The sequence below is a fragment of the Scyliorhinus torazame genome, chromosome 29, assembly GCF_047496885.1.
Source record: "Scyliorhinus torazame isolate Kashiwa2021f chromosome 29, sScyTor2.1, whole genome shotgun sequence".
In the NCBI taxonomy this organism is placed as follows: domain Eukaryota; kingdom Metazoa; phylum Chordata; class Chondrichthyes; order Carcharhiniformes; family Scyliorhinidae; genus Scyliorhinus; species Scyliorhinus torazame.
In genome coordinates, this window is record NC_092735.1 from 38,271,524 (window position 1) to 38,298,666 (window position 27,143).

Here is a 27,143-nt window from a genome sequence, read left to right on the forward strand (position 1 = left end):
TCAGTATTCGGATCCAGTTTGTCCCGTTAGACAAACATGGGTTCAGAGAAGGAGCGATTGAGGGGTTTCAAATGCTGAAGGGGTTTAACCCATTCTGATTGGATAGATTATTTGAGATGGACACTAAAGAGATTGGGAATGAATCTAAAATCCTGGGAAAGATTAAACGTTGGGAAGGATTTATCTTCACTCCCTGGGCCGTGAGGTAGCTCCAGACTCATCCTTCGAAAGTGGGAAAGTCGACGTTTCCCTGAGTGAGGAGATTACACCCGGGTTATAGAGAAGGAGTTTCTGGTTATTCCGGAGACTAAGAGATTTCCCTGAGTTTGATTAATAAAGACCTCAAGGAGTTTGAGCAATTTCCTGAAATTGCTGGTCATTTATTTTTTCTTTATGAAGCCTCCCTCATCGGGTGAGTTAAATGCAGGAATCACCGGATTCTACAGGGTTCTCATCCTCACTCTGTCACAAGGTTCTTGGGCGAGATTCTCCCTTGGCTGACCACAAAATCGGGAAATGCGATTGGGTGGAGAATTGGTTCTGATGTCAAAATTGCGACGGGCACTGATTTGACGCCAAATCGCGAATCTCCATCACCTCGACAGCAGCGCCAATGCTTTCCAGAATGCACGTACATCGGGCAACAGCGGGGCGACTGCTGGAGGAGGAGGATGAATGCCTGGTCTCATCTGGCGAGGAGGATGTAGGGGAGGACGAGGATCAGCAGGACATGGGCACGGACAGGTTTGGGAAGCCAGAATATGTGTGCGGCCAGGGCCACCGTGCATGGGACGCTCTGATCCCCTCCAGGTTCACTGGCTTCTGGGGGGGGGGGGGGCGGAGTGGGGGGGACAGTGGACTGACCAGAGGGTCCGTAGACGCTGTAACACTGCCAAACGGGAGCCACTTACAGACCCTGGTGTTTATTCCGTATTCACAGTCTCGCATTTTTCTGCGAGGTGTGGGTGTTAGCCAATCTTGCAATGATGATGTTGAAATAATTTACAGGAAAACAATTCAATTAATACGGAAGCAATCCTGTTTAAACTGTTTTAATATTATCCGAGCTGGTATACATGCAGGAGAGAAACAGACAGAACTATAGAGACAGTTCCAACTGAAAATGGTGAGTTAAGTTTATTATCTGAGGAATATTTAAGTTTGAATGTGGAGTTGTGGGTTTATCTCCAGGTGTTTCTGTGATGTCAGCCCTACTCCTGCTACCTCCTGTGACACAGTCTTGGGGAAGCCAAGGACTGTCTGCTCTACTCTGTAAAGTATCTGCAATAGTTTTCAATTCCTTTCCATCTGCTCTCCCGGGTAACTGCCCGCTGGGATTTCTGCTTCACCAGCTCTTGTTTCAGGATCAGTCTGAGTTGGGCAGTGACTGGGCCCCCACCCTGGGGTTCCTGTGAGGGGGTCACCCACAGGGAGAGTTGCACATGGAGCTGTGCCCAATGGTCACCCTCCGTTCTGGGGAAGGATGGGGCTCTTTCTGGATGGCACGCTGTGATGGGCCGAATGGTTTACCTCACATTGAGTTCCACAGAATTGCTATTTATAGTTAGGTTGGTGTGTGAAGAATTGCAAACCAATAGAGCAGATTCCTGATGTTTTAATGATCTCCGTGAGTGAAGATTGAAAGTTTTTGAGGCTGTCAGGTAGATTGAGGATCAGGAAAAGGCAGAGAGATTCCTACAGTTTAGAATACACAATTCCGGAATAAAAACAAAAGGATTTTCCTGAACATATTTCTCTCACGTTCCTAAAGTATTTTTCTGATCTCTTCTCCCCTGTTGTAATTACATTTGGAGATTGGTCGATACTTCACACCCTCGCTATTTTCAAATGGAGACTTATCGATCCTCTGCAACTCAAACTCAATCCTGAACCTCAAAGTGTGAAACTCTCTTTCCCTCTTTTCCCCACAATCGACTGAATTGAAAACCCTCCAATGATTTTCTTTATCTTTCTTCCAACTCCTCAAACCCCCGTCTCCTGCTCTCTGGATCCCGAGTCTTGATTCACTGAATCATTGTGAATTTCCAACATTTTCTACTTTTAGTCACAGGCAGTTTATTTATTCAAATTCCATTAAAAGTAAACTGATGGAAATCTTGAGTTTTGGGCGCACTGAGAGTAATTTTCATCACCTTCCTCAGTGAGTGATATTGAGTGTGTGAAGTGGGGAGAGTCGGGATAATCACCAAAATTTGGGATCCTCAGTATTCGGATCCAGTTTGTCCCGTTAGACAAACATGGGTTCAGAGAAGGAGCGATTGAGGGGTTTCAAATGCTGAAGGGGTTTAACCCATTCTGATTGGATAGATTATTTGAGATGGACACTAAAGAGATTGGGAATGAATCTAAAATCCTGGGAAAGATTAAACGTTGGGAAGGATTTATCTTCACTCCCTGGGCCGTGAGGTAGCTCCAGACTCATCCTTCGAAAGTGGGAAAGTCGACGTTTCCCTGAGTGAGGAGATTACACCCGGGTTATAGAGAAGGAGTTTCTGGTTATTCCGGAGACTAAGAGATTTCCCTGAGTTTGATTAATGAAGACCTCAAGGAGTTTGAGCAATTTCCTGAAATTGCTGGTCATTTATTTTTTCTTTATGAAGCCTCCCTCATCGGGTGAGTTAAATGCAGGAATCACCGGATTCTACAGGGTTCTCATCCTCACTCTGTCACAAGGTTCTTGGGCGAGATTCTCCCTTGGCTGACCACAAAATCGGGAAACGCGATTGGGTGGAGAATTGGTTCTGATGTCAAAATTGCGACGGGCACTGATTTGACGCCAAATCGCGAATCTCCATCACCTCGACAGCAGCGCCAATGCTTTCCAGAATGCACGTACATCGCGCAACAGCGGGGCGACTGCTGGAGGAGGAGGATGAATGCCTGGTCTCATCTGGTGAGGAGGATGTAGGGGAGGACGAGGATCAGCAGGACATGGGCACGGACAGGTTTGGGAAGCCAGAATATGTGTGCGGCCAGGGCCACCGTGCATGGGACGCTCTGATCCCCTCCAGGTTCACTGGCTTCTGGGGGGGGGGGGGGGGGACGGAGTGGGGGGGACAGTGGACTGACCAGAGGGTCCGTAGACGCTGTAACACTGCCAAACGGGAGCCACTTACAGACCCTGGTGTTTATTCCGTATTCACAGTCTCGCATTTTTCTGCGAGGTGTGGGTGTTAGCCAATCTTGCAATGATGATGTTGAAATAATTTACAGGAAAACAATTCAATTAATACGGAAGCAATCCTGTTTAAACTGTTTTAATATTATCCGAGCTGGTATACATGCAGGAGAGAAACAGACAGAACTATAGAGACAGTTCCAACTGAAAATGGTGAGTTAAGTTTATTATCTGAGGAATATTTAAGTTTGAATGTGGAGTTGTGGGTTTATCTCCAGGTGTTTCTGTGATGTCAGCCCTACTCCTGCTACCTCCTGTGACACAGTCTTGGGGAAGCCAAGGACTGTCTGCTCTACTCTGTAAAGTATCTGCAATAGTTTTCAATTCCTTTCCATCTGCTCTCCCGGGTAACTGCCCGCTGGGATTTCTGCTTCACCAGCTCTTGTTTCAGGATCAGTCTGAGTTGGGCAGTGACTGGGCCCCCACCCTGGGGTTCCTGTGAGGGGGTCACCCACAGGGAGAGTTGCACATGGAGCTGTGCCCAATGGTCACCCTCCGTTCTGGGGAAGGATGGGGCTCTTTCTGGATGGCACGCTGTGATGGGCCGAATGGTTTACCTCACATTGAGTTCCACAGAATTGCTATTTATAGTTAGGTTGGTGTGTGAAGAATTGCAAACCAATAGAGCAGATTCCTGATGTTTTAATGATCTCCGTGAGTGAAGATTGAAAGTTTTTGAGGCTGTCAGGTAGACTGAGGATCAGGAAAAGGCAGAGAGATTCCTACAGTTTAGAATACACAATTCCGGAATAAAAACAAAAGGATTTTCCTAAACATATTTCTCTCACGTTCCGAAAGTATTTTTCTGATCTCTTCTCCCCTGTTGTAATTACATTTGGAGATTGGTCGATACTTCACACCCTCGCTATTTTCAAATGGAGACTTATCGATCCTCTGCAACTCAAACTCAATCCTGAACCTCAAAGTGTGAAACTCTCTTTCCCTCTTTTCCCCACAATCGACTGAATTGAAAACCCTCCAATGATTTTCTTTATCTTTCTTCCAACTCCTCAAACCCCCGTCTCCTGCTCTCTGGATCCCGAGTCTTGATTCACTGAATCATTGTGAATTTCCAACATTTTCTACTTTTAGTCACAGGCAGTTTATTTATTCAAATTCCATTAAAAGTAAACTGATGGAAATCTTGAGTTTTGGGCGCACTGAGAGTAATTTTCATCACCTTCCTCAGTGAGTGATATTGAGTGTGTGAAGTGGGGAGAGTCGGGATAATCACCAAAATTTGGGATCCTCAGTATTCGGATCCAGTTTGTCCCGTTAGACAAACATGGGTTCAGAGAAGGAGCGATTGAGGGGTTTCAAATGCTGAAGGGGTTTAACCCATTCTGATTGGATAGATTATTTGAGATGGACACTAAAGAGATTGGGAATGAATCTAAAATCCTGGGAAAGATTAAACGTTGGGAAGGATTTATCTTCACTCCCTGGGCCGTGAGGTAGCTCCAGACTCATCCTTCGAAAGTGGGAAAGTCGACGTTTCCCTGAGTAAGGAGATTACACCCGGGTTATAGAGAAGGAGTTTCTGGTTATTCCGGAGACTAAGAGATTTCCCTGAGTTTGATTAATGAAGACCTCAAGGAGTTTGAGCAATTTCCTGAAATTGCTGGTCATTTATTTTTTCTTTATGAAGCCTCCCTCATCGGGTGAGTTAAATGCAGGAATCACCGGATTCTACAGGGTTCTCATCCTCACTCTGTCACAAGGTTCTTGGGCGAGATTCTCCCTTGGCTGACCACAAAATCGGGAAACGCGATTGGGTGGAGAATTGGTTCTGATGTCAAAATTGCGACGGGCACTGATCGCGAATCTCCATCACCTCGACAGCAGCGCCAATGCTTTCCAGAATGCACGTACATCGGGCAACAGCGGGGCGACTGCTGGAGGAGGAGGATGAATGCCTGGTCTCATCTGGCGAGGAGGATGTAGGGGAGGACGAGGATCAGCAGGACATGGGCACGGACAGGTTTGGGAAGCCAGAATATGTGTGCGGCCAGGGCCACCGTGCATGGGACGCTCTGATCCCCTCCAGGTTCACTGGCTTCTGGGGGGGGGGGGGGACGGAGTGGGGGGGACAGTGGACTGACCAGAGGGTCCGTAGACGCTGTAACACTGCCAAACGGGAGCCACTTACAGACCCTGGTGTTTATTCCGTATTCACAGTCTCGCATTTTTCTGCGAGGTGTGGGTGTTAGCCAATCTTGCAATGATGATGTTGAAATAATTTACAGGAAAACAATTCAATTAATACGGAAGCAATCCTGTTTAAACTGTTTTAATATTATTCGAGCTGGTATACATGCAGGAGAGAAACAGACAGAACTATAGAGACAGTTCCAACTGAAAATGGTGAGTTAAGTTTATTATCTGAGGAATATTTAAGTTTGAATGTGGAGTTGTGGGTTTATCTCCAGGTGTTTCTGTGATGTCAGCCCTACTCCTGCTACCTCCTGTGACACAGTCTTGGGGAAGCCAAGGACTGTCTGCTCTACTCTGTAAAGTATCTGCAATAGTTTTCAATTCCTTTCCATCTGCTCTCCCGGGTAACTGCCCGCTGGGATTTCTGCTTCACCAGCTCTTGTTTCAGGATCAGTCTGAGTTGGGCAGTGACTGGGCCCCCACCCTGGGGTTCCTGTGAGGGGGTCACCCACAGGGAGAGTTGCACATGGAGCTGTGCCCAATGGTCACCCTCCGTTCTGGGGAAGGATGGGGCTCTTTCTGGATGGCACGCTGTGATGGGCCGAATGGTTTACCTCACATTGAGTTCCACAGAATTGCTATTTATAGTTAGGTTGGTGTGTGAAGAATTGCAAACCAATAGAGCAGATTCCTGATGTTTTAATGATCTCCGTGAGTGAAGATTGAAAGTTTTTGAAGCTGTCAGGTAGATTGAGGATCAGGAAAAGGCAGAGAGTTTCCTACAGTTTAGAATACACAATTCCGGAATAAAAACAAAAGGATTTTCCTAAACATATTTCTCTCACGTTCCTAAAGTATTTTTCTGATCTCTTCTCCCCTGTTGTAATTACATTTGGAGATTGGTCGATACTTCACACCCTCGCTATTTTCAAATCGAGACTTATCGATCCTCTGCAACTCAAACTCAATCCTGAACCTCAAAGTGTGAAACTCTCTTTCCCTCTTTTCCCCACAATCGACTGAATTGAAAACCCTCCAATGATTTTCTTTATCTTTCTTCCAACTCCTCAAACCCCCGTCTCCTGCTCTCTGGATCCCGAGTCTTGATTCACTGAATCATTGTGAATTTCCAACATTTTCTACTTTTAGTCACAGGCAGTTTATTTATTCAAATTCCATTAAAAGTAAACTGATGGAAATCTTGAGTTTTGGGCGCACTGAGAGTAATTTTCATCACCTTCCTCAGTGAGTGATATTGAGTGTGTGAAGTGGGGAGAGTCGGGATAATCACCAAAATTTGGGATCCTCAGTATTCGGATCCAGTTTGTCCCGTTAGACAAACATGGGTTCAGAGAAGGAGCGATTGAGGGGTTTCAAATGCTGAAGGGGTTTAACCCATTCTGATTGGATAGATTATTTGAGATGGACACTAAAGAGATTGGGAATGAATCTAAAATCCTGGGAAAGATTAAACGTTGGGAAGGATTTATCTTCACTCCCTGGGCCGTGAGGTAGCTCCAGACTCATCCTTCGAAAGTGGGAAAGTCGACGTTTCCCTGAGTGAGGAGATTACGCCCGGGTTATAGAGAAGGAGTTTCTGGATATTCCGGAGACTAAGAGATTTCCCTGAGTTTGATTAATGAAGACCTCAAGGAGTTTGAGCAATTTCCTGAAATTGCTGGTCATTTATTTTTTCTTTATGAAGCCTCCCTCATCGGGTGAGTTAAATGCAGGAATCACCGGATTCTACAGGGTTCTCATCCTCACTCTGTCACAAGGTTCTTGGGCGAGATTCTCCCTTGGCTGACCACAAAATCGGGAAATGCGATTGGGTGGAGAATTGGTTCTGATGTCAAAATTGCGACGGGCACTGATCGCGAATCTCCATCACCTCGACAGCAGCGCCAATGCTTTCCAGAATGCACGTACATCGGGCAACAGCGGGGCGACTGCTGGAGGAGGAGGATGAATGCCTGGTCTCATCTGGCGAGGAGGATGTAGGGGAGGACGAGGATCAGCAGGACATGGGCACGGACAGGTTTGGGAAGCCAGCATATGTGTGCGGCCAGGGCCACCGTGCATGGGACGCTCTGATCCCCTCCAGGTTCACTGGCTTCTGGGGGGGGGGGGGGGGGACGGAGTGGGGGGGACAGTGGACTGACCAGAGGGTCCGTAGACGCTGTAACACTGCCAAACGGGAGCCACTTACAGACCCTGGTGTTTATTCCGTATTCACAGTCTCGCATTTTTCTGCGAGGTGTGGGTGTTAGCCAATCTTGCAATGATGATGTTGAAATAATTTACAGGAAAACAATTCAATTAATACGGAAGCAATCCTGTTTAAACTGTTTTAATATTATCCGAGCTGGTATACATGCAGGAGAGAAACAGACAGAACTATAGAGACAGTTCCAACTGAAAATGGTGAGTTAAGTTTATTATCTGAGGAATATTTAAGTTTGAATGTGGAGTTGTGGGTTTATCTCCAGGTGTTTCTGTGATGTCAGCCCTACTCCTGCTACCTCCTGTGACACAGTCTTGGGGAAGCCAAGGACTGTCTGCTCTACTCTGTAAAGTATCTGCAATAGTTTTCAATTCCTTTCCATCTGCTCTCCCGGGTAACTGCCCGCTGGGATTTCTGCTTCACCAGCTCTTGTTTCAGGATCAGTCTGAGTTGGGCAGTGACTGGGCCCCCACCCTGGGGTTCCTGTGAGGGGGTCACCCACAGGGAGAGTTGCACATGGAGCTGTGCCCAATGGTCACCCTCCGTTCTGGGGCAGGATGGGGCTCTTTCTGGATGGCACGCTGTGATGGGCCGAATGGTTTACCTCACATTGAGTTCCACAGAATTGCTATTTATAGTTAGGTTGGTGTGTGAAGAATTGCAAACCAATAGAGCAGATTCCTGATGTTTTAATGATCTCCGTGAGTGAAGATTGAAAGTTTTTGAGGCTGTCAGGGAGACTGAGGATCAGGAAAAGGCAGAGAGATTCCTACAGTTTAGAATACACAATTCCGGAATAAAAACAAAAGGATTTTCCTGAACATATTTCTCTCACGTTCCTAAAGTATTTTTCTGATCTCTTCTCCCCTGTTGTAATTACATTTGGAGATTGGTCGATACTTCACACCCTCGCTATTTTCAAATCGAGACTTATCGATCCTCTCCAACTCAAACTCAATCCTGAACCTCAAAGTGTGAAACTCTCTTTCCCTCTTTTCCCCTCAATCGACTGAATTGAAAACCCTCCAATGATTTTCTTTATCTTTCTTCCAACTCCTCAAACCCCCGTCTCCTGCTCTCTGGATCCCGAGTCTTGATTCACTGAATCATTGTGAATTTCCAACATTTTCTACTTTTAGTCACAGGCAGTTTATTTATTCAAATTCCATTAAAAGTAAACTGATGGAAATCTTGAGTTTTGGGCGCACTGAGAGTAATTTTCATCACCTTCCTCAGTGAGTGATATTGAGTGTGTGAAGTGGGGAGAGTCGGGATAATCACCAAAATTTGGGATCCTCAGTATTCGGATCCAGTTTGTCCCGTTAGACAAACATGGGTTCAGAGAAGGAGCGATTGAGGGGTTTCAAATGCTGAAGGGGTTTAACCCATTCTGATTGGATAGATTATTTGAGATGGACACTAAAGAGATTGGGAATGAATCTAAAATCCTGGGAAAGATTAAACGTTGGGAAGGATTTATCTTCACTCCCTGGGCCGTGAGGTAGCTCCAGACTCATCCTTCGAAAGTGGGAAAGTCGACGTTTCCCTGAGTGAGGAGATTACACCCGGGTTATAGAGAAGGAGTTTCTGGTTATTCCGGAGACTAAGAGATTTCCCTGAGTTTGATTAATGAAGACCTCAAGGAGTTTGAGCAATTTCCTGAAATTGCTGGTCATTTATTTTTTCTTTATGAAGCCTCCCTCATCGGGTGAGTTAAATGCAGGAATCACCGGAATCTACAGGGTTCTCATCCTCACTCTGTCACAAGGTTCTTGGGCGAGATTCTCCCTTGGCTGACCACAAAATCGGGAAATGCGATTGGGTGGAGAATTGGTTCTGATGTCAAAATTGCGACGGGCACTGATTTGACGCCAAATCGCGAATCTCCATCACCTCGACAGCAGCGCCAATGCTTTCCAGAATGCACGTACATCGGGCAACAGCGGGGCGACTGCTGGAGTAGGAGGATGAATGCCTGGTCTCATCTGGCGAGGAGGATGTAGGGGAGGACAAGGATCAGCAGGACATGGGCACGGACAAGTTTGGGAAGCCAGCATATGTGTGCGGCCAGGGCCACCGTGCATGGGACGCTCTGATCCCCTCCAGGTTCACTGGCTTCTGGGGGGGGGGGGGGACGGAGTGGGGGGGACAGTGGACTGACCAGAGGGTCCGTAGACGCTGTAACACTGCCAAACGGGAGCCACTTACAGACCCTGGTGTTTATTCCGTATTCACAGTCTCGCATTTTTCTGCGAGGTGTGGGTGTTAGCCAATCTTGCAATGATGATGTTGAAATAATTTACAGGAAAACAATTCAATTAATACGGAAGCAATCCTGTTTAAACTGTTTTAATATTATCCGAGCTGGTATACATGCAGGAGAGAAACAGACAGAACTATAGAGACAGTTCCAACTGAAAATGGTGAGTTAAGTTTATTATCTGAGGAATATTTAAGTTTGAATGTGGAGTTGTGGGTTTATCTCCAGGTGTTTCTGTGATGTCAGCCCTACTCCTGCTACCTCCTGTGACACAGTCTTGGGGAAGCCAAGGACTGTCTGCTCTACTCTGTAAAGTATCTGCAATAGTTTTCAATTCCTTTCCATCTGCTCTCCCGGGTAACTGCCCGCTGGGATTTCTGCTTCACCAGCTCTTGTTTCAGGATCAGTCTGAGTTGGGCAGTGACTGGGCCCCCACCCTGGGGTTCCTGTGAGGGGGTCACCCACAGGGAGAGTTGCACATGGAGCTGTGCCCAATGGTCACCCTCCGTTCTGGGGCAGGATGGGGCTCTTTCTGGATGGCACGCTGTGATGGGCCGAATGGTTTACCTCACATTGAGTTCCACAGAATTGCTATTTATAGTTAGGTTGGTGTGTGAAGAATTGCAAACCAATAGAGCAGATTCCTGATGTTTTAATGATCTCCGTGAGTGAAGATTGAAAGTTTTTGAGGCTGTCAGGTAGACTGAGGATCAGGAAAAGGCAGAGAGTTTCCTACAGTTTAGAATACACAATTCCGGAATAAAAACAAAAGGATTTTCCTGAACATATTTCTCTCACGTTCCTAAAGTATTTTTCTGATCTCTTCTCCCCTGTTGTAATTACATTTGGAGATTGGTCGATACTTCACACCCTCGCTATTTTCAAATCGAGACTTATCGATCCTCTGCAACTCAAACTCAATCCTGAACCTCAAAGTGTGAAACTCTCTTTCCCTCTTTTCCCCACAATCGACTGAATTGAAAACCCTCCAATGATTTTCTTTATCTTTCTTCCAACTCCTCAAACCCCCGTCTCCTGCTCTCTGGATCCCGAGTCTTGATTCACTGAATCATTGTGAATTTCCAACATTTTCTACTTTTAGTCACAGGCAGTTTATTTATTCAAATTCCATTAAAAGTAAACTGATGGAAATCTTGAGTTTTGGGCGCACTGAGAGTAATTTTCATCACCTTCCTCAGTGAGTGATATTGAGTGTGTGAAGTGGGGAGAGTCGGGATAATCACCAAAATTTGGGATCCTCAGTATTCGGATCCAGTTTGTCCCGTTAGACAAACATGGGTTCAGAGAAGGAGCGATTGAGGGGTTTCAAATGCTGACGGGGTTTAACCCATTCTGATTGGATAGATTATTTGAGATGGACACTAAAGAGATTGGGAATGAATCTAAAATCCTGGGAAAGATTAAACGTTGGGAAGGATTTATCTTCACTCCCTGGGCCGTGAGGTAGCTCCAGACTCATCCTTCGAAAGTGGGAAAGTCGACGTTTCCCTGAGTGAGGAGATTACACCCGGGTTATAGAGAAGGAGTTTCTGGTTATTCCGGAGACTAAGAGATTTCCCTGAGTTTGATTAATGAAGACCTCAAGGAGTTTGAGCAATTTCCTGAAATTGCTGGTCAATTATTTTTTCTTTATGAAGCCTCCCTCATCGGGTGAGTTAAATGCAGGAATCACCGGATTCTACAGGGTTCTCATCCTCACTCTGTCACAAGGTTCTTGGGCGAGATTCTCCCTTGGCTGACCACAAAATCGGGAAATGCGATTGGGTGGAGAATTGGTTCTGATGTCAAAATTGCGACGGGCACTGATTTGACGCCAAATCGCGAATCTCCATCACCTCGACAGCAGCGCCAATGCTTTCCAGAATGCACGTACATCGCGCAACAGCGGGGCGACTGATGGAGGAGGAGGATGAATGCCTGGTCTCATCTGGCGAGGAGGATGTAGGGGAGGACGAGGATCAGCAGGACATGGGCACGGACAGGTTTGGGAAGCCAGAATATGTGTGCGGCCAGGGCCACCGTGCATGGGACGCTCTGATCCCCTCCAGATTCACTGGCTTCTGGGGGGGGGGGGGGAACGGAGTGGGGGGGACAGTGGACTGACCAGAGGGTCCGTAGACGCTGTAACACTGCCAAACGGGAGCCACTTACAGACCCTGGTGTTTATTCCGTATTCACAGTCTCGCATTTTTCTGCGAGGTGTGGGTGTTAGCCAATCTTGCAATGATGATGTTGAAATAATTTACAGGAAAACAATTCAATAAATACGGAAGCAATCCTGTTTAAACTGTTTTAATATTATCCGAGCTGGTATACATGCAGGAGAGAAACAGACAGAACTATAGAGACAGTTCCAACTGAAAATGGTGAGTTAAGTTTATTATCTGAGGAATATTTAAGTTTGAATGTGGAGTTGTGGGTTTATCTCCAGGTGTTTCTGTGATGTCAGCCCTACTCCTGCTACCTCCTGTGACACAGTCTTGGGGAAGCCAAGGACTGTCTGCTCTACTCTGTAAGGTATCTGCAATAGTTTTCAATTCCTTTCCATCTGCTCTCCCGGGTAACTGCCCGCTGGGATTTCTGCTTCACCAGCTCTTGTTTCAGGATCAGTCTGAGTTGGGCAGTGACTGGGCCCCCACCCTGGGGTTCCTGTGAGGGGGTCACCCACAGGGAGAGTTGCACATGGAGCTGTGCCCAATGGTCACCCTCCGTTCTGGGGCAGGATGGGGCTCTTTCTGGATGGCACGCTGTGATGGGCCGAATGGTTTACCTCACATTGAGTTCCACAGAATTGCTATTTATAGTTAGGTTGGTGTGTGAAGAATTGCAAACCAATAGAGCAGATTCCTGATGTTTTAATGATCTCCGTGAGTGAAGATTGAAAGTTTTTGAGGCTGTCAGGTAGACTGAGGATCAGGAAAAGGCGGAGAGATTCCTACAGTTTAGAATACACAATTCCGGAATAAAAACAAAAGGATTTTCCTGAACATATTTCTCTCACGTTCCTAAAGTATTTTTCTGATCTCTTCTCCCCTGTTGTAATTACATTTGGAGATTGGTCGATACTTCACACCCTCGCTATTTTCAAATCGAGACTTATCGATCCTCTGCAACTCAAACTCAATCCTGAACCTCAAAGTGTGAAACTCTCTTTCCCTCTTTTCCCCACAATCGACTGAATTGAAAACCCTCCAATGATTTTCTTTATCTTTCTTCCAACTCCTCAAACCCCCGTCTCCTGCTCTCTGGATCCCGAGTCTTGATTCACTGAATCATTGTGAATTTCCAACATTTTCTACTTTTAGTCACAGGCAGTTTATTTATTCAAATTCCATTAAAAGTAAACTGATGTACATCTTGAGTTTTGGGCGCACTGAGAGTAATTTTCATCACCTTCCTCAGTGAGTGATATTGAGTGTGTGAAGTGGGGAGAGGTCGGGATAATCACCAAAATTTGGGATCCTCAGTATTCGGATCCAGTTTGTCCCGTTAGACAAACATGGGTTCAGAGAAGGAGCGATTGAGGGGTTTCAAATGCTGAAGGGATTTAACCCATTCTGATTGGATAGATTATTTGAGATGGACACTAAAGAGATTGGGAATGAATCTAAAATCCTGGGAAAGATTAAACGTTGGGAAGGATTTATCTTCACTCCCTGGGCCGTGAGGTAGCTCCAGACTCATCCTTCGAAAGTGGGAAAGTCGACGTTTCCCTGAGTGAGGAGATTACACCCGGGTTATAGAGAAGGAGTTTCTGGTTATTCCGGAGACTAAGAGATTTCCCTGAGTTTGATTAATGAAGACCTCAAGGAGTTTGAGCAATTTCCTGAAATTGCTGGTCATTTATTTTTTCTTTATGAAGCCTCCCTCATCGGGTGAGTTAAATGCAGGAATCACCGGATTCTACAGGGTTCTCATCCTCACTCTGTCACAAGGTTCTTGGGCGAGATTCTCCCTTGGCTGACCACAAAATCGGGAAATGCGATTGGGTGGAGAATTGGTTCTGATGTCAAAATTGCGACGGGCACTGATCGCGAATCTCCATCACCTCGACAGCAGCGCCAATGCTTTCCAGAATGCACGTACAGTAAATGCCTTTGCATGTCATTAGTGGGCCTGACCCGGTATTCTCCGGGGCCCCCGCGATGCTCCGCCTTCAATGGACCGAGTTCCCGATGTCGGTTGACTTGTGCTTTAAAAATCGTGAAAGCGGCACGGCGGCTGCTGAGGGCGAGAGGGGGGGACGGAACGTGCCCAACATCACCATAGTGTGCTGCCAGTCGTGCCGCTGGCCGGGGGGTCTTCTTCCAGGGCTGGGGGGAGTCGCGAGGGGTGGCCAGGAGGTGGGCTGTGGGTTGGGTTGGACGGGCACGGAGCACCATTCCCGCAGCCGGCAATGCCGCCGCGCAGCTGCGCGCACCGCTAACAGCCCACCGTGAACGTAGGGCCCCGTGTCATATGGGTCCCCCCGCGGGGCACCTTCTCTGGGTGCCCTCCGGCCCCTGTCGACCCATCAGCTGTGTGGGCGCGCCCCGTCACAACCAGTGCCATCTTTTTGGCTGGGATGAGTGTATGTGGGGAGTGTAATGTGTCTGTGCGGCTGGGATGAGTGTGTGTGGGGAGTGTAATGTGTGTGTGTGGCTGGGATGAGTGTGTGTGGAGAGTGTAATGTGTGTGTGCGGCTGGGATGAGTGTGTGTGGGGAGTGTAATGTGTGTGTGCGGCTGGGATGAGTGTGTGTGGGGAGTGTAATGTGTGTGTGTGGCTGGGATGAGTGTGTGTGGGGAGTGTAATGTGTGTGTGTGGCTGGGATGAGTGTATGTGGGGAGTGTAATGTGTCTGTGCGGCTGGGATGAGTGTGTGTGGGGAGTGTAATGTGTGTGTGTGGCTGGGATGAGTGTGTGTGGAGAGTGTAATGTGTGTGTGCGGCTGGGATGAGTGTGTGTGGGGAGTGTAATGTGTGTGTGCGGCTGGGATGAGTGTGTGTGGGGAGTGTAATGTGTGTGTGCGGCTGGGATGAGTGTGTGTGGGGAGTTTAATGTGTGTCTGCGGCTGGGATGAGTGTGTGTGGGGAGTGTAATGTGTGTGTGTGTCTGGGATGAGTGTGTGTGGGGAGTGTAATGTGTGTGTGTGGCTGGGATGAGTGTGTGTAGGGAGTGTAATGTGTGTGTGCGGCTGGGATGAGTGTGTGTGGGGAGTGTAATGTGTGTGTGCGGCAGGGATGAGTGTGTGTGGGGAGTGTAATGTGTGTGTGCGGCTGGGATGAGTGTGTGTGGGGTGTGTAATGTGTGTGCGGCTGGGATGAGTGTGTGTGGGGAGTGTAATGTGTGTGTGCGGCTGGGATGAGTGTGTGTGGAGAGTGTAATGTGTGTGTGCGGCTGGGATGAGTGTGTGTGGGGAGTGTAATGTGTGTGTGTGTCTGGGATGAGTGTGTGTGGGGAGTGTAATGTGTGTGTGCGGCAGGGATGAGTGTGTGTGGGGAGTGTAATGTGTGTGTGCGGCTGGGATGAGTGTGTGTGGGGAGTGTAATGTGTGTGTGCGGCTGGGATGAGTGTGTGTGGGGTGTGTAATGTGTGTGCGGCTGGGATGAGTGTGTGTGGGGAGTGTAATGTGTGTGTGCGGCTGGGATGAGTGTGTGTGGAGAGTGTAATGTGTGTGTGCGGCTGGGATGAGTGTGTGTGGGGAGTGTAATGTGTGTGTGCGTCTGGGATGAGTGTGTGTGGGGAGTGTAATGTGTGTGTGCGGCTGGGATGAGTGTGTGTGGGGAGTGTAATGTGTGTGTGCGGCTGGGATGAGTGTGTGTGGGGAGTGTAATGTGTGTGTGCGGCTGGGATGAGTGTGTGTGGGGAGTGTAATGTGTGTGTGCGGCTGTTATGAGTGTGTGTGGGGTGTGTAATGTGTGTGCGGCTGGGATGAGTGTGTGTGGGGAGTGTAATGTGTGTGTGCGGCTGGGATGAGTGTGTGTGGAGAGTGTAATGTGTGTGTGCGGCTGGGATGAGTGTGTGTGGGGAATGTAATGTGTGTGTGTGTCTGGGATGAGTGTGTGTGGGGAGTGTAATGTGTGTGTGCGGCTGGGATGAGTGTGTGTGGGGAGTGTAATGTGTGTGCGGCTGGGATGAGTGTGTGTGGGGAGTGTAATGTGTGTGTGCTGCGGGGATGAGTGTGTGTGGGGAGTGTGTAATGGGTGTGTGCGGCTGGGATGAGTGTGTGTGGGGAGTGTGTAATGGGTGTGTGCGGCTGGGATGAGTGTGTGTGGGGAGTGTAATGTGTGTGTGCGGCTGGGATGAGTGTGTGTGGGGAGTGTGTAATGGGTGTGTGCGGCTGGGATGAGTGTGTGTGGGGAGTGTGTAATGTGTGTGTGCTGCGGGGATGAGTGTGTGTGGGGAGTGTAATGTGTGTGTGCGGCTGGGATGAGTGTGTGTGGGGAGTGTGTAATGGGTGTGTGCGGCTGGGATGAGTGTGTGTGGGGAGTGTAATGTGTGTGCGGCTGGGATGAGTGTGTGTGGGGAGTGTAATGTGTGTGTGCGGCTGGGATGAGTGTGTGTGGGGAGTGTAATGTGTGTGTGCGGCTGGGATCAGTGTGTGTGGGGAGTGTAATGTGTGTGTGCGGCTGGGATGAGTGTGTGTGGGGAGTGTAATGTGTGTGCGGCTGGGATGAGTGTATGTGGGGAGTGTAATGTGTGTGTGCTGCGGGGATGAGTGTGTGTGGGGAGTGTGTAATGGGTGTGTGCGGCTGGGATGAGTGTGTGTGGGGAGTGTGTAATGGGTGTGTGCGGCTGGGATGAGTGTGTGTGGGGAGTGTAATGTGTGTGTGCGGCTGGGATGAGTGTGTGTGGGGAGTGTGTAATGGGTGTGTGCGGCTGGGATGAGTGTGTGTGGGGAGTGTGTAATGTGTGTGTGCTGCGGGGATGAGTGTGTGTGGGGAGTGTAATGTGTGTGTGCGGCTGGGATGAGTGTGTGTGGGGAGTGTGTAATGTGTGTGTGCGGCTGGGATGAGTGTGTGTGGGGAGTGTTTAATGGGTGTGTGCGGCTGGGATGAGTGTGTGTGGGGAGTGTAATGTGTGTGTGCGGCTGGGATGAGTGTGTGTGGGGAGTGTGTAATGGGTGTGTGCGGCTGGGATGAGTGTGTGTGGGGAGTGTGTAATGTGTGTGTGCTGCGGGGATGAGTGTGTGTGGGGAGTGTAATGTGTGTGTGCGGCTGGGATGAGTGTGTGTGGGGAGTGTAATGTGTGTGTGCGGCTGGGATGAGTGTGTGTGGGGAGTGTAATGTGTGTGTGCGGCTGGGATGAGTGTGTGTGGGGAGTGTAATGTGTGTGCGGCTGGGATGAGTGTGTGTGGGGAGTGTAATGTGTGTGTGCGGCTGGGATGAGTGTGTGTGGGGAGTGTAATGTGTGTGCGGCTGGGATGAGTGTGTGTGGGGAGTGTAATTGTGTGCGGCTGGGATGAGTGTGTGTGGGGAGTGTAATGTGTGTGTGTGGCTGGGATGAGTGTGTGTGGGGAGTGTAATGTGTGTGTGCGGCTGGGATGAGTGTGTGTGGGGAGTGTAATGTGTGTGTGCGGCTGGGATGAGTGTGTGTGGGGAGTGTAATTGTGTGCGGCTGGGATGAGTGTGTGTGGAGAGTGTAATGTGTGTGTGCGGCTGGGATGAGTGTGTGTGGGGAGTGTAATGTGTGTGTGCAGCTGGGACGAGTGTGTGTGGGGAGTGTAATGTGTGTGTGCGGCTGGGATGAGTGTGTGTGGGGAGTGTAATGTGTGTGTGTGGCTGGGATGAGTGTGTGTGGGGAGTGTAATGTGTGTGTGTGGCTGGGATGAGTGTGTGTGGGGAGTGTAATGTGTGTGTGCGGCTGGGATGAGTGTGTGTGGGGAGTGTAATGTGTGTGCGGCTGGGATGAGTGTGTGTGGGGAGTGTAATGTGTGTGTGCGGCTGGATTCTCCGGCCACGTCCGCCCGGCGACCGGAGAGTCCCGCTCGAGATCTATGGATTTTTCCAATGTCGGCGTCTCGCCCGTGGCGATCCTGAGGCGAGCGCGGCGCAAGATTCCAGCCCTCAGTCTCGGAAACAGAGAATCCCCGCCCCTTATCTTCTATTATCTGGGAGCCGGCTGGTGTTAGAATAGGTTCCAAAGGTCAGCAATTAAACATCTCAACCCCCTCCACCCCCAAGACCCCCCCCCCCCCCTGCCTCTGTGTCCGAGCTGTTTGGCCCCCTCCCAACCCAAAATCTCCCTCATGGTCAAGTGTCTGTCTCTCTTCGTGTTTCCACCTGGGGCTGTTTCCTGGTGTTGAATGTTGGACGATCTGAGGGATTGTGAAAGGCGCTAAATAAATGCAACTTCTTTCTCTTCTTCAGGATAAAACAATCTGCTTAATCGATGTGGAAGACTCCGCGTATTACTATGTGGGAGTCTCGGAGGATCCGGAAGAATCACGCGCCGAGTTTCGGGCGGGCTCCCACAAATTACTGGCAACTAAACCCCTGTCTCACCAAGAAGGGGAGAATACGATTGGCAAACTGAAGAGCTGCAACGTTGGGTACGATGCAGCACAGAAGTGGTGGAAGATCCATGAGGATGACGTTGCTGTGTTGGCAGAGATATTTCCAGAGGCTGCTTTTGTAAGTTTTATTCAGCACTGACATTCCACTCAGTGACGCGGGTAAGTCTGTCCCTCTGACCGGGGGGTTTAAATTACGCCCCCCCCCCTCCCCCCCAGTGTCACTGGGCTGGACTCTGCAAAGTGAGATTGTTTATTCAGCAGCTAATAAACTGGAGTTTGAAGTAATTTTACTCTCGGTTTATTTCTATCATTCATGTGGGTCCCACACTTAAACCATCAACATTCTGTAAACTCCATTTCACCTGTGACATGACCCAATGTTAAAGAGAGATATTGTGGGGAGATTTCTCAGTGTCACTGATTGGAATTAAACCCATTAACCCCCGAAATCACCCCCCTCTCCCCCCGCACCCACCGCCACAATGTAAAGTCCAGCACCGTGGGGCCCAGTCAAGTTGCTATTCTACTGCAAAAGGCAGCACAGGCTGTCCTGTCCACTGGGGTCACTGTTTCCATCTGTTAATCCTCAGCTCGAATGGGAATCGGGAACTCCTTGCTGCTGGGTGTTCAGCTGAACACATTCGCAACATGGTCACAGAGTTTCATTATCAGCAGTAAATCCCCCCAGAGACACTCAGAGTCCAGGTCAGACATTTTGCAAACAGCAACAGGAAACCATTGCAGCGATTCGTCCAGCATGAGCATGGAGCGATCCCATGGAAATCCAGGGTCACCAACACCCTGTTAGGCGATAGAACCTGGAAGAGGAGGACGACTGACAGAGGAAAGCGCTGTCTGAGAGTACAGACAGAGGGAGCAGAGTCTGAGAGTACAGACAGAGGGAGCACAGTCTGAGAGTACAGACAGTGGAGCACAGTCTGAGAGTACAGACAGAGGGACCACAGTCTGAGAGTACAGACAGTGGAGCACAGTCTGAGAGTACAGACAGAGGGACCACAGTCTGAGAGTACAGACAGAGGGACCACAGTCTGAGAGTACAGACAGAGGGACCACAGTCTGAGAGTACAGACAGAGGAGAACAGTCTGAGAGTACAGACAGAGGAGCACAGTCTGAGAATACAGGCAGAGGAGCACAGTCTGAGAGTACAGGATAGGGAAAGCACAGTCTGAGAGTGCAGACAGAGGAGCACAGTCTGAGAGTACAGGCAGAGGGAGCACAGTCTGAGAGTACAGACATAGGAGCACAGTCTGAGAGTACAGACAGAGGGAGCACAGTCTGAGAGTACAGACAGAGGAGCACAGTCTGAGAGTACAGACAGAGGAATCACAGTCTGAGAATACAGACAGAGGGAGCACAGTCTGAGGGTACAGACAGGGAGAGCACAGTCTGAGGGTACAGGCAGAGGGAGCACAGTCTGAGGGTACAGGCAGAGGGAGCACAGTCTGGGAGTACAGACAGGGGGAGCAGAGTCTGAGGGTACAGGCAGAGGGAGCACAGTCTGAGAGTACAGGGAGGGGGAGCACAGTCTGAGAGTACAGGCAGAGGGAAGCCCAGTCTGAGAGTACAGACAGAGGTGAGCACAGTTGAGGGTATAGAGATGGGGAAGCACAGTCTGAGAGTACAGGCAGAGGGAGCACAGTCTGAGAGTACAGACAGGGGGAAGCAGAGTGTGAGAGTACTGACAGGGGGAAGCACAGTCTGAGTGTACAGACAGAGGGAAGCACAGTCTGAGAGTAAAGATAGACGGAGATCAGCCTGATAGTGCAGACAGAGGTCAGCACAGTCTGAGGGTACATGCAGGGGGAAGCACAGTCGGAGGGTACAGACAGGGGAAGAACAGTCTGAGAGTACAGACAGAGGGAGCACAGTCTGAGAGTACAAACAGAGGGAAGCACAGTCTGATAGTCCTGTGGGGAGCACTGTCTGAGAGTCCAGTCGGAGGAAGCACAGTCTGAGACTACTGTCAGGGGGTGCACAGCCTGAGAGTGCAGACAGAGCGAAGCACAGTCTGCGAGTACAGACAGTGGCAGCAAACTCTGAGAGTACAGAGAGAGTGAAGCACAGTCTGAGAGTACAGAGAGGGGGAAGCACAGTCTGAGAGTACATACAGAATGAAGCACAGACTGAGAGTACAGACAGTGGGAAACACAGCCTGAGAGTGCAGACAGTTCGAAGCACAGACTGAGAGTACAGACAGAGGGAGCACAGTCTGAGGGTATAGACAGAGGGAAGCACAGTCTGTCAGTAGCGACAGAGAGAAGCACAGTCTGAGAGTACAGTCAGCGGGAGCACAGACTGCGAGTACAGACAGAACGAAGCACAGTCTGAGAGTACAGACAGGGGGAAGCACAGTCTGAGAGTACATTCAGGGGGAGCATAGTCTGAGAGTACACACAGGGGGGAGCACAGTCTGAGAGCACAGACAGAGGTAGCACAGTCGGAGAGTACAGACAGTGGGAAGCACAGTGTGAGAGTACAGTCAGCGGGAGCACAACCTGAGAGTACTGACAGAGGGAAGCACAATCAGAGAGTACAAAGAGGGGGAAGCACAGTCTGAGAGTACAGACAGACGGTACACAGTCTGAGCGTACAGACAGAGGGAAGCACAGTCTGCGAGTACAGACAGAGGGCGGGACAGTCTGAGAGTACTGACATAGGGCAGGACGGTCAGAGAGCACAGACAGAGGGAGCACAGTCTGAGAGTACAGACAGAGGGAAGCGCAATCTGGGAGTACAGGCAGGGGGAGCACAATCTGAGCGTACACACAGAGGGAAGCACTGTCTGAGAGTACAGACAGAGGTAAGCACAATCTGAGAGTACAGACAGGGGGATGTACAGTTTGAGAGTACAGTTAAGGGGAGGACAGTCTGCGAGCACAGACAGAGCAAAGCACAGTCTCAGAGTACAGACAGAGGGACCACAGTCTGAGAGTACAGACATAGGGAAGCACAGTCTGAGAGTACAGAGAGGGGTAAGCACAGTCTGAGAGTACTGACATAGGGCAGGACGGTCAGAGAGCACAGACAGAGGGAGCACAGTCTGAGAGTACAGACAGAGAGAAGCATAGTCTGAGAGTACAGTCCGGGGTGCACAGTCTGAAAGTACAGACAGTGAGAAGCACAGTCTGAGATTACAGACAGGGGGAAGCACAGTTTGAGAGTACATTTACGGGGAGGACAGTCTGAGAGTACAGACAGATCAAAGCACAGTATCAGAGTACAGACAGAGGGAGCACAGTCTGAGAGTACAGACAGAGGGAAGCACAGTCTGAGAGTACAAAGAGGGGTAAGCACAGTCGGAGAGTACTGACATAGGGCAGGCCAGTCAGAGAGCATAGACAGAGGGAAGCAAAGTCTGAGAGTACAGGCAGATGGGCCCAGTCTGAGAGAACAGACAGTGGGAAGCACAGTCTGAGAGTACAGACAGCGGGAAGCACAGTCTGAGAGTACAGACAGAGGTAAGCACAGTCTGAGAGTACAGACAGAGAGAAGCACAGTCTGAGAGTACAGACAGGGGGAAGCACTGTTTGAAAGTACAGACAGCGGGATGCACAGTCTGAGAGCACAGACAAAGGGACGCACAGTCTGAGAGTACAGACAGAGAGAAGCACAGTATCAAAGTACAGTCAGGGGGAGCACAGCCTGAGAGTACGGGCAGAACGAAGCACAGTCTGAGAGTACAGACAGAGAGAGAGCACAGTTTTAGAGTACAGACAGAAGGAAGCACAGTCTGAGAGTACAGACCGAGGGTGGGATAGTCAGAGATAACAGACAGAGGGAAGCACAGTCTGAGAGTACAGACAGAGGGAGCACAGTCTGAGAGTACAGACAGTGGGAAGTACAGTCTGAGAGTGCAGACAGCGGGAACCACAGTCTGAGAGTACAGACAGAGGGAAGCACAGTCTGAGAATACAGACAGAGGGCAGCACAGTCTGAGAGTACAGACAAAGGGAAGCACAGTCTGAGAGTACAGACAGAGGGAAGCACAGTCTGAGAGTACAGACAAAGGGAAGCACAGTCTGAGAGTACAGACAGAGGGAAGCACAGTTTGAGAGTACATTTACGGGGAGGACAGTCTGAGAGTACAGACAGATCAAAGCACAGTATCAGAGTACAGACAGAGGGAGCACAGTCTGAGAGTACAGACAGAGGGAAGCACAGTCTGAGAGTACAGAGAGGGGTAAGCACAGTCTGAGAGTACTGACATAGGGCAGGCCAGTCAGAGAGCATAGACAGAGGGAAGCAAAGTCTGAGAGTACAGGCAGATGGGCCCAGTCTGAGAGAACAGACAGTGGGAAGCACAGTCTGAGAGTACAGACAGCGGGAAGCACAGTCTGAGAGTACAGACAGAGGTAAGCACAGTCTGAGAGTACAGACAGAGAGAAGCACAGTCTGAGAGTACAGACAGGGGGAAGCACTGTTTGAAAGTACAGACAGCGGGATGCACAGTCTGAGAGCACAGACAAAGGGACGCACAGTCTGAGAGTACAGACAGAGAGAAGCACAGTATCAAAGTACAGTCAGGGGGAGCACAGCCTGAGAGTACGGACAGAACGAAGCACAGTGTGAGAGTACAGACAGAGAGAGAGCACAGTTTTAGAGTACAGACAGAGGGAAGCACAGTCTGAGAGTACAGACCGAGGGTGGGATAGTCAGAGATAACAGACAGAGGGAAGCACAGTCTGAGAGTACAGACAGAGGGAGCACAGTCTGAGAGTACAGACAGTGGGAAGTACAGTCTGAGAGTGCAGACAGCGGGAACCACAGTCTGAGAGTACAGACAGAGGGAAGCACAGTCTGAGAGTACAGACAGAGAGAGAGCACAGTTTTAGAGTACAGACAGAGGGAAGCACAGTCTGAGAGTACAGACCGAGGGTGGGATAGTCAGAGATAACAGACAGAGGGAAGCACAGTCTGAGAGTACAGACAGAGGGAGCACAGTCTGAGAGTACAGACAGTGGGAAGTACAGTCTGAGAGTGCAGACAGCGGGAACCACAGTCTGAGAGTACAGACAGAGGGAAGCACAGTCTGAGAGTACAGACAGAGAGAGAGCACAGTTTTAGAGTACAGACAGAGGGAAGCACAGTCTGAGAGTACAGACCGAGGGTGGGATAGTCAGAGATAACAGACAGAGGGAAGCACAGTCTGAGAGTACAGACAGAGGGAGCACAGTCTGAGAGTACAGACAGTGGGAAGTACAGTCTGAGAGTGCAGACAGCGGGAACCACAGTCTGAGAGTACAGACAAAGGGAAGCACAGTCTGAGAGTGCAGACAGAGGGAAGCACAGTCTGAGAGTACAGACAGAGGGAAGCACAGTCTGAGAGTACAGACAAAGGGAAGCACAGTCTGAGAGTACAGACAGAGGGAAGCACAGTCTGAGAGTACAGACAAAGGGAAGCACAGTCTGAGGGAACAGACAGAGGGAGCACAGTCTGAGAGTACAGACAGAGGGAAGCACAGTCTGAGAGTACAGACAAAGGGAAGCACAGTCTGAGAGTACAGACAGAGGGAAGCACAGTCTGAGAGTACAGACAAAGGGAAGCACAGTCTGAGAGTACAGACAGAGGGAGCACAGTCTGAGAGTACAGACAGAGGGAAGCACAGTCTGAGAGTACAGACAGAGGGAAGCACAGTCTGAGAGTACAGACAGAGGGAAGCACAGTCTGAGAGTACAGAAAGCGGGAGCACGGTCTGAGAGTACAGACAGAGGGAGCACAGTCTGAGAGTACAGACAGAGGGAAGCACAGTCTGAGAGTACAGACAGAGGGCGGGACATTCAGAGAGTACAGACAGAGGGAAGCACAGTCTGAGAGTACAGGCAGTGGGAGCCACAGTCTGAGAGCACAGGCAGAGAGAGCACAGTCTGAGAGTACAGACAGAGGGAAGCACAGTCTGAGAGTACAGACAGAGGGAGCACAGTCTGAGAGTACAGACAGGGCATTGAGTATCAAAATAAAGAAGTTATGAGAAACCTTTATGCACTAATTTATCTGCTCACTTGATTAATGTCCCCAATTCAGAGCATTTTAATAAGGATTTGAAGGCTTTAGTGAGGGTGCAGGATAGATTTACAGGAACGTTCTTGGGGATGAGGGTCTGCAGTTTCCCGGATGATGGGAGAAGCTGGAGCTGTTCTCCTTGGAGATGAGAAGATTGAGATTTGGTCGACGTGTTTGAAATGCTGAGGATTCCAGACAGATGGAGCAGAAGCAGAGAGACTGTTCACACTGATGGAAAGGTTGAGGAGGGTTGACACGGGTTGAATGGCAAAAGTACGAGGGCCAAATGAGGATTACACGGCCTGAGCGTGGGGACAGGGTCAGTCAAAACCTTCAAAAGGGAATTCCAGACACATCTGAAGAGAAATGAACAATTTGCAGAGGAAATGGGGATAGAAGAAGCGAGTGAGGTCAGGTGAGTTGCTCTTGCAGCGAGCTAGCATGGACATGAAGGGCAGAACGGCCTGCCTGTGCTGTAACTGTTCTGTGAGTCTCTGTGGTTTGGAGAGTCGCAGCTCTCCTTTAGAAAGGGAAACCAGACAGATTGCTGAGTGAAGGAGTTACATCCAGTTTACACAGAGTGAGTTTTGAGTTAATCCTGAGTGAGGAATTTCCCTGAACTTTGATGACTGATTCCTGCAAAGATTTTGAGTGATTTCCCGAAATTGCAGTTTTTCTTTTGGATCCCCCTCCCCAGCTGATTGGCTGTCGGCCTGGGCCAGTGAAATGGAAGAACCGCCGGTTTCGACAAGGTCCCTTCCCAATCTTTCGTTCAGTTTTTCGGACTTGTTGGCAGGTGTCAAAAGGCTACAGTTCAGGAAATTCCCACCTGAGGCTCTCAGCCTCGAGACCCCTCCCCCCTCTAAACACCCTTTCCAAAAACCCCTGCCCCCAAACATCCCCTCCCCCTCCCAGCCCAATGACGCCTCCCCCCCCCCCCCCCCGCCCCCAATGACTGAGCTGTTTGCCCCGAGCTCCCAATAAGTGTCTCTTGGGTCAGTGTTTGTTTTACTCATGTTGCCATCTTGGGATGTTTTGTACAACATCGGGAATGCTGGGAGGTCCGGAGGTTGTGGAAGGAGCTGAATAAATGCAAGTTCTTTCTCTCCTTCAGAGTCCATTCATCTACTTAATACGTATGGAGGGAAATGAATTTTACACAGTGGGTCATTCGAAGAATCCTGAGGAACGGCGCAAGAGTCTTCAGACAGGAAACCCCCATCTACTGAGCTTTGTGTGTAAAAAACAGACGAGCGACTCGAAAGGGGAGGGAAAGGTTAAAGATGCATTGAAGAATTACAAAGCAAACCAGGGCGGAGGCTCCGAATGGTTTAAGCTCGACACTCCGTCCAAAGTTGACGAGGCAAAAAATGCAATTGATGGCCTGAAGCCAACAAATCAAGTTGAGTATTGTGACGAATAGTCAGGGTCACTGGTAAAGTGACCTAACTAGGGTGTGAATCAGCAGTGAACAGTGTCACTGGGCTGGACTCTGCAAAGAATCTGTTTATTTTCACCATTGGTTGAAAAATCCAAATTTGAAGCCATTTAATTCTGGGTTTATTAATCCCATTCATTTCAGATTTGGTCCAATGTCCTCTTCAGGGACAGCAATTCGGATAGGAACCAATTACAGCAAAAACTGGTGGGTTCAGACCCCCTCAATCCGGCCACAATCCCCCCACCCCCATCAGATAGGGGCGTCCGACTGACCCCCACCTAAACCAGGATCTCAGTGTAGCTTCCAATCCATCACAGCTGTCACTCACTCACTCAGTGAAGGACAATATTGGGAGGTTATCATTAAGCCACTGGGTGGAATTTGACCCAATTTTACCCCCAAATTCCACAATCCCACCATGCAATGTCCAGCCCAGTGGGACCCAGCGCATACTGCTATTCCACTGCAAAAGGCATCAAGCCCTGTCCTATCCAATGGGATCTCCCTGTGCTCTTCTTACGCTATTTTCTTGTATTAATCGATCACATTCTTCATGTCAAAGTCTCCAGGTGTCTATTTAGTTGAACGATGATCTTTCACTAACCTGTCTGAAGTATATTGAGAGTCTGAGAGTACAGAGAGGGGGAAGCACAGTCTGAAAGTACAGATCGAGAGCGGGACAGTCAGAGAGTACAGACAGAGTGAAGCACAGTCTGAGAGTACAGACAGAGGGAAGCACAGTCTGACAGTACAGACAGAACGAAGCACAGTCTGAGAGTACAGACAGGGGAAGCATACTCTGAGAGTACAGTCAGCGGGAGCACAGTCTGAGAGTACTGACAGAGGGAAGAAAAGTCTGAGAGTACACAGGGGGAAGCACAGTCATAGAGTACAGACAGAGGCCGGGACAGTAGGAGAGCACAGACAGAGGGAAGTAAAGTATGAGAGTACAGTCAGAGGGAGCACAGTCTGAGAGTACAGACAGAGGGAAGCTCAATCTGAGAGTACAAAGAGGCGGAAGCACAGTCTGAGCGTACAGACAGAGGGAAGCACAGTCTCACAGTACAGACAGAGGGCGGGACAGTCAGAGAGTACAGGCAGGGGGAGCACAATCTGAGCGTATACACAGAGGGAAGTACAGTCTGAGAGTACAGGCAGAGGTATGCACAGTCTGAGAGTACAGAGTGGGGGAAGCACAGTCTGAGAGTACAGTCAGGGGAGCACAGTCTGAGAGTGCAGTCAGAGCGAAACTCAGTCTTAGAGTACAGACAGAGGGACTCACAGTCTCAGAGTACAGAGAGGGGCAAGCACAGTCTGAGAGTACAG

At 49.3% G+C, this 27,143-nt stretch overlaps 1 protein-coding gene across 2 annotated transcripts in view; it reads left to right on the forward strand.

The window, feature by feature from the left end:
• The window catches only part of LOC140404077 (uncharacterized), a 143,106-nt gene that overhangs the window by 81,286 nt on the left and 34,677 nt on the right, over nucleotides 1-27,143 (forward strand). Inside the window, exons 1-3 of one of the 2 annotated variants that reach the window (XM_072492456.1) lie at nucleotides 12,118-12,224; nucleotides 18,208-18,471; nucleotides 25,491-25,778. In XM_072492456.1, the coding sequence (XP_072348557.1) occupies nucleotides 12,222-12,224; nucleotides 18,208-18,471; nucleotides 25,491-25,778 (555 nt within the window). In that variant the 5' untranslated portion in view covers nucleotides 12,118-12,221. Of the gene's footprint in view, nucleotides 1-12,117; nucleotides 12,225-18,207; nucleotides 18,472-25,490; nucleotides 25,779-27,143 lie in introns of those variants that run through there. The other variant, XM_072492455.1, reaches the window with a different exon arrangement.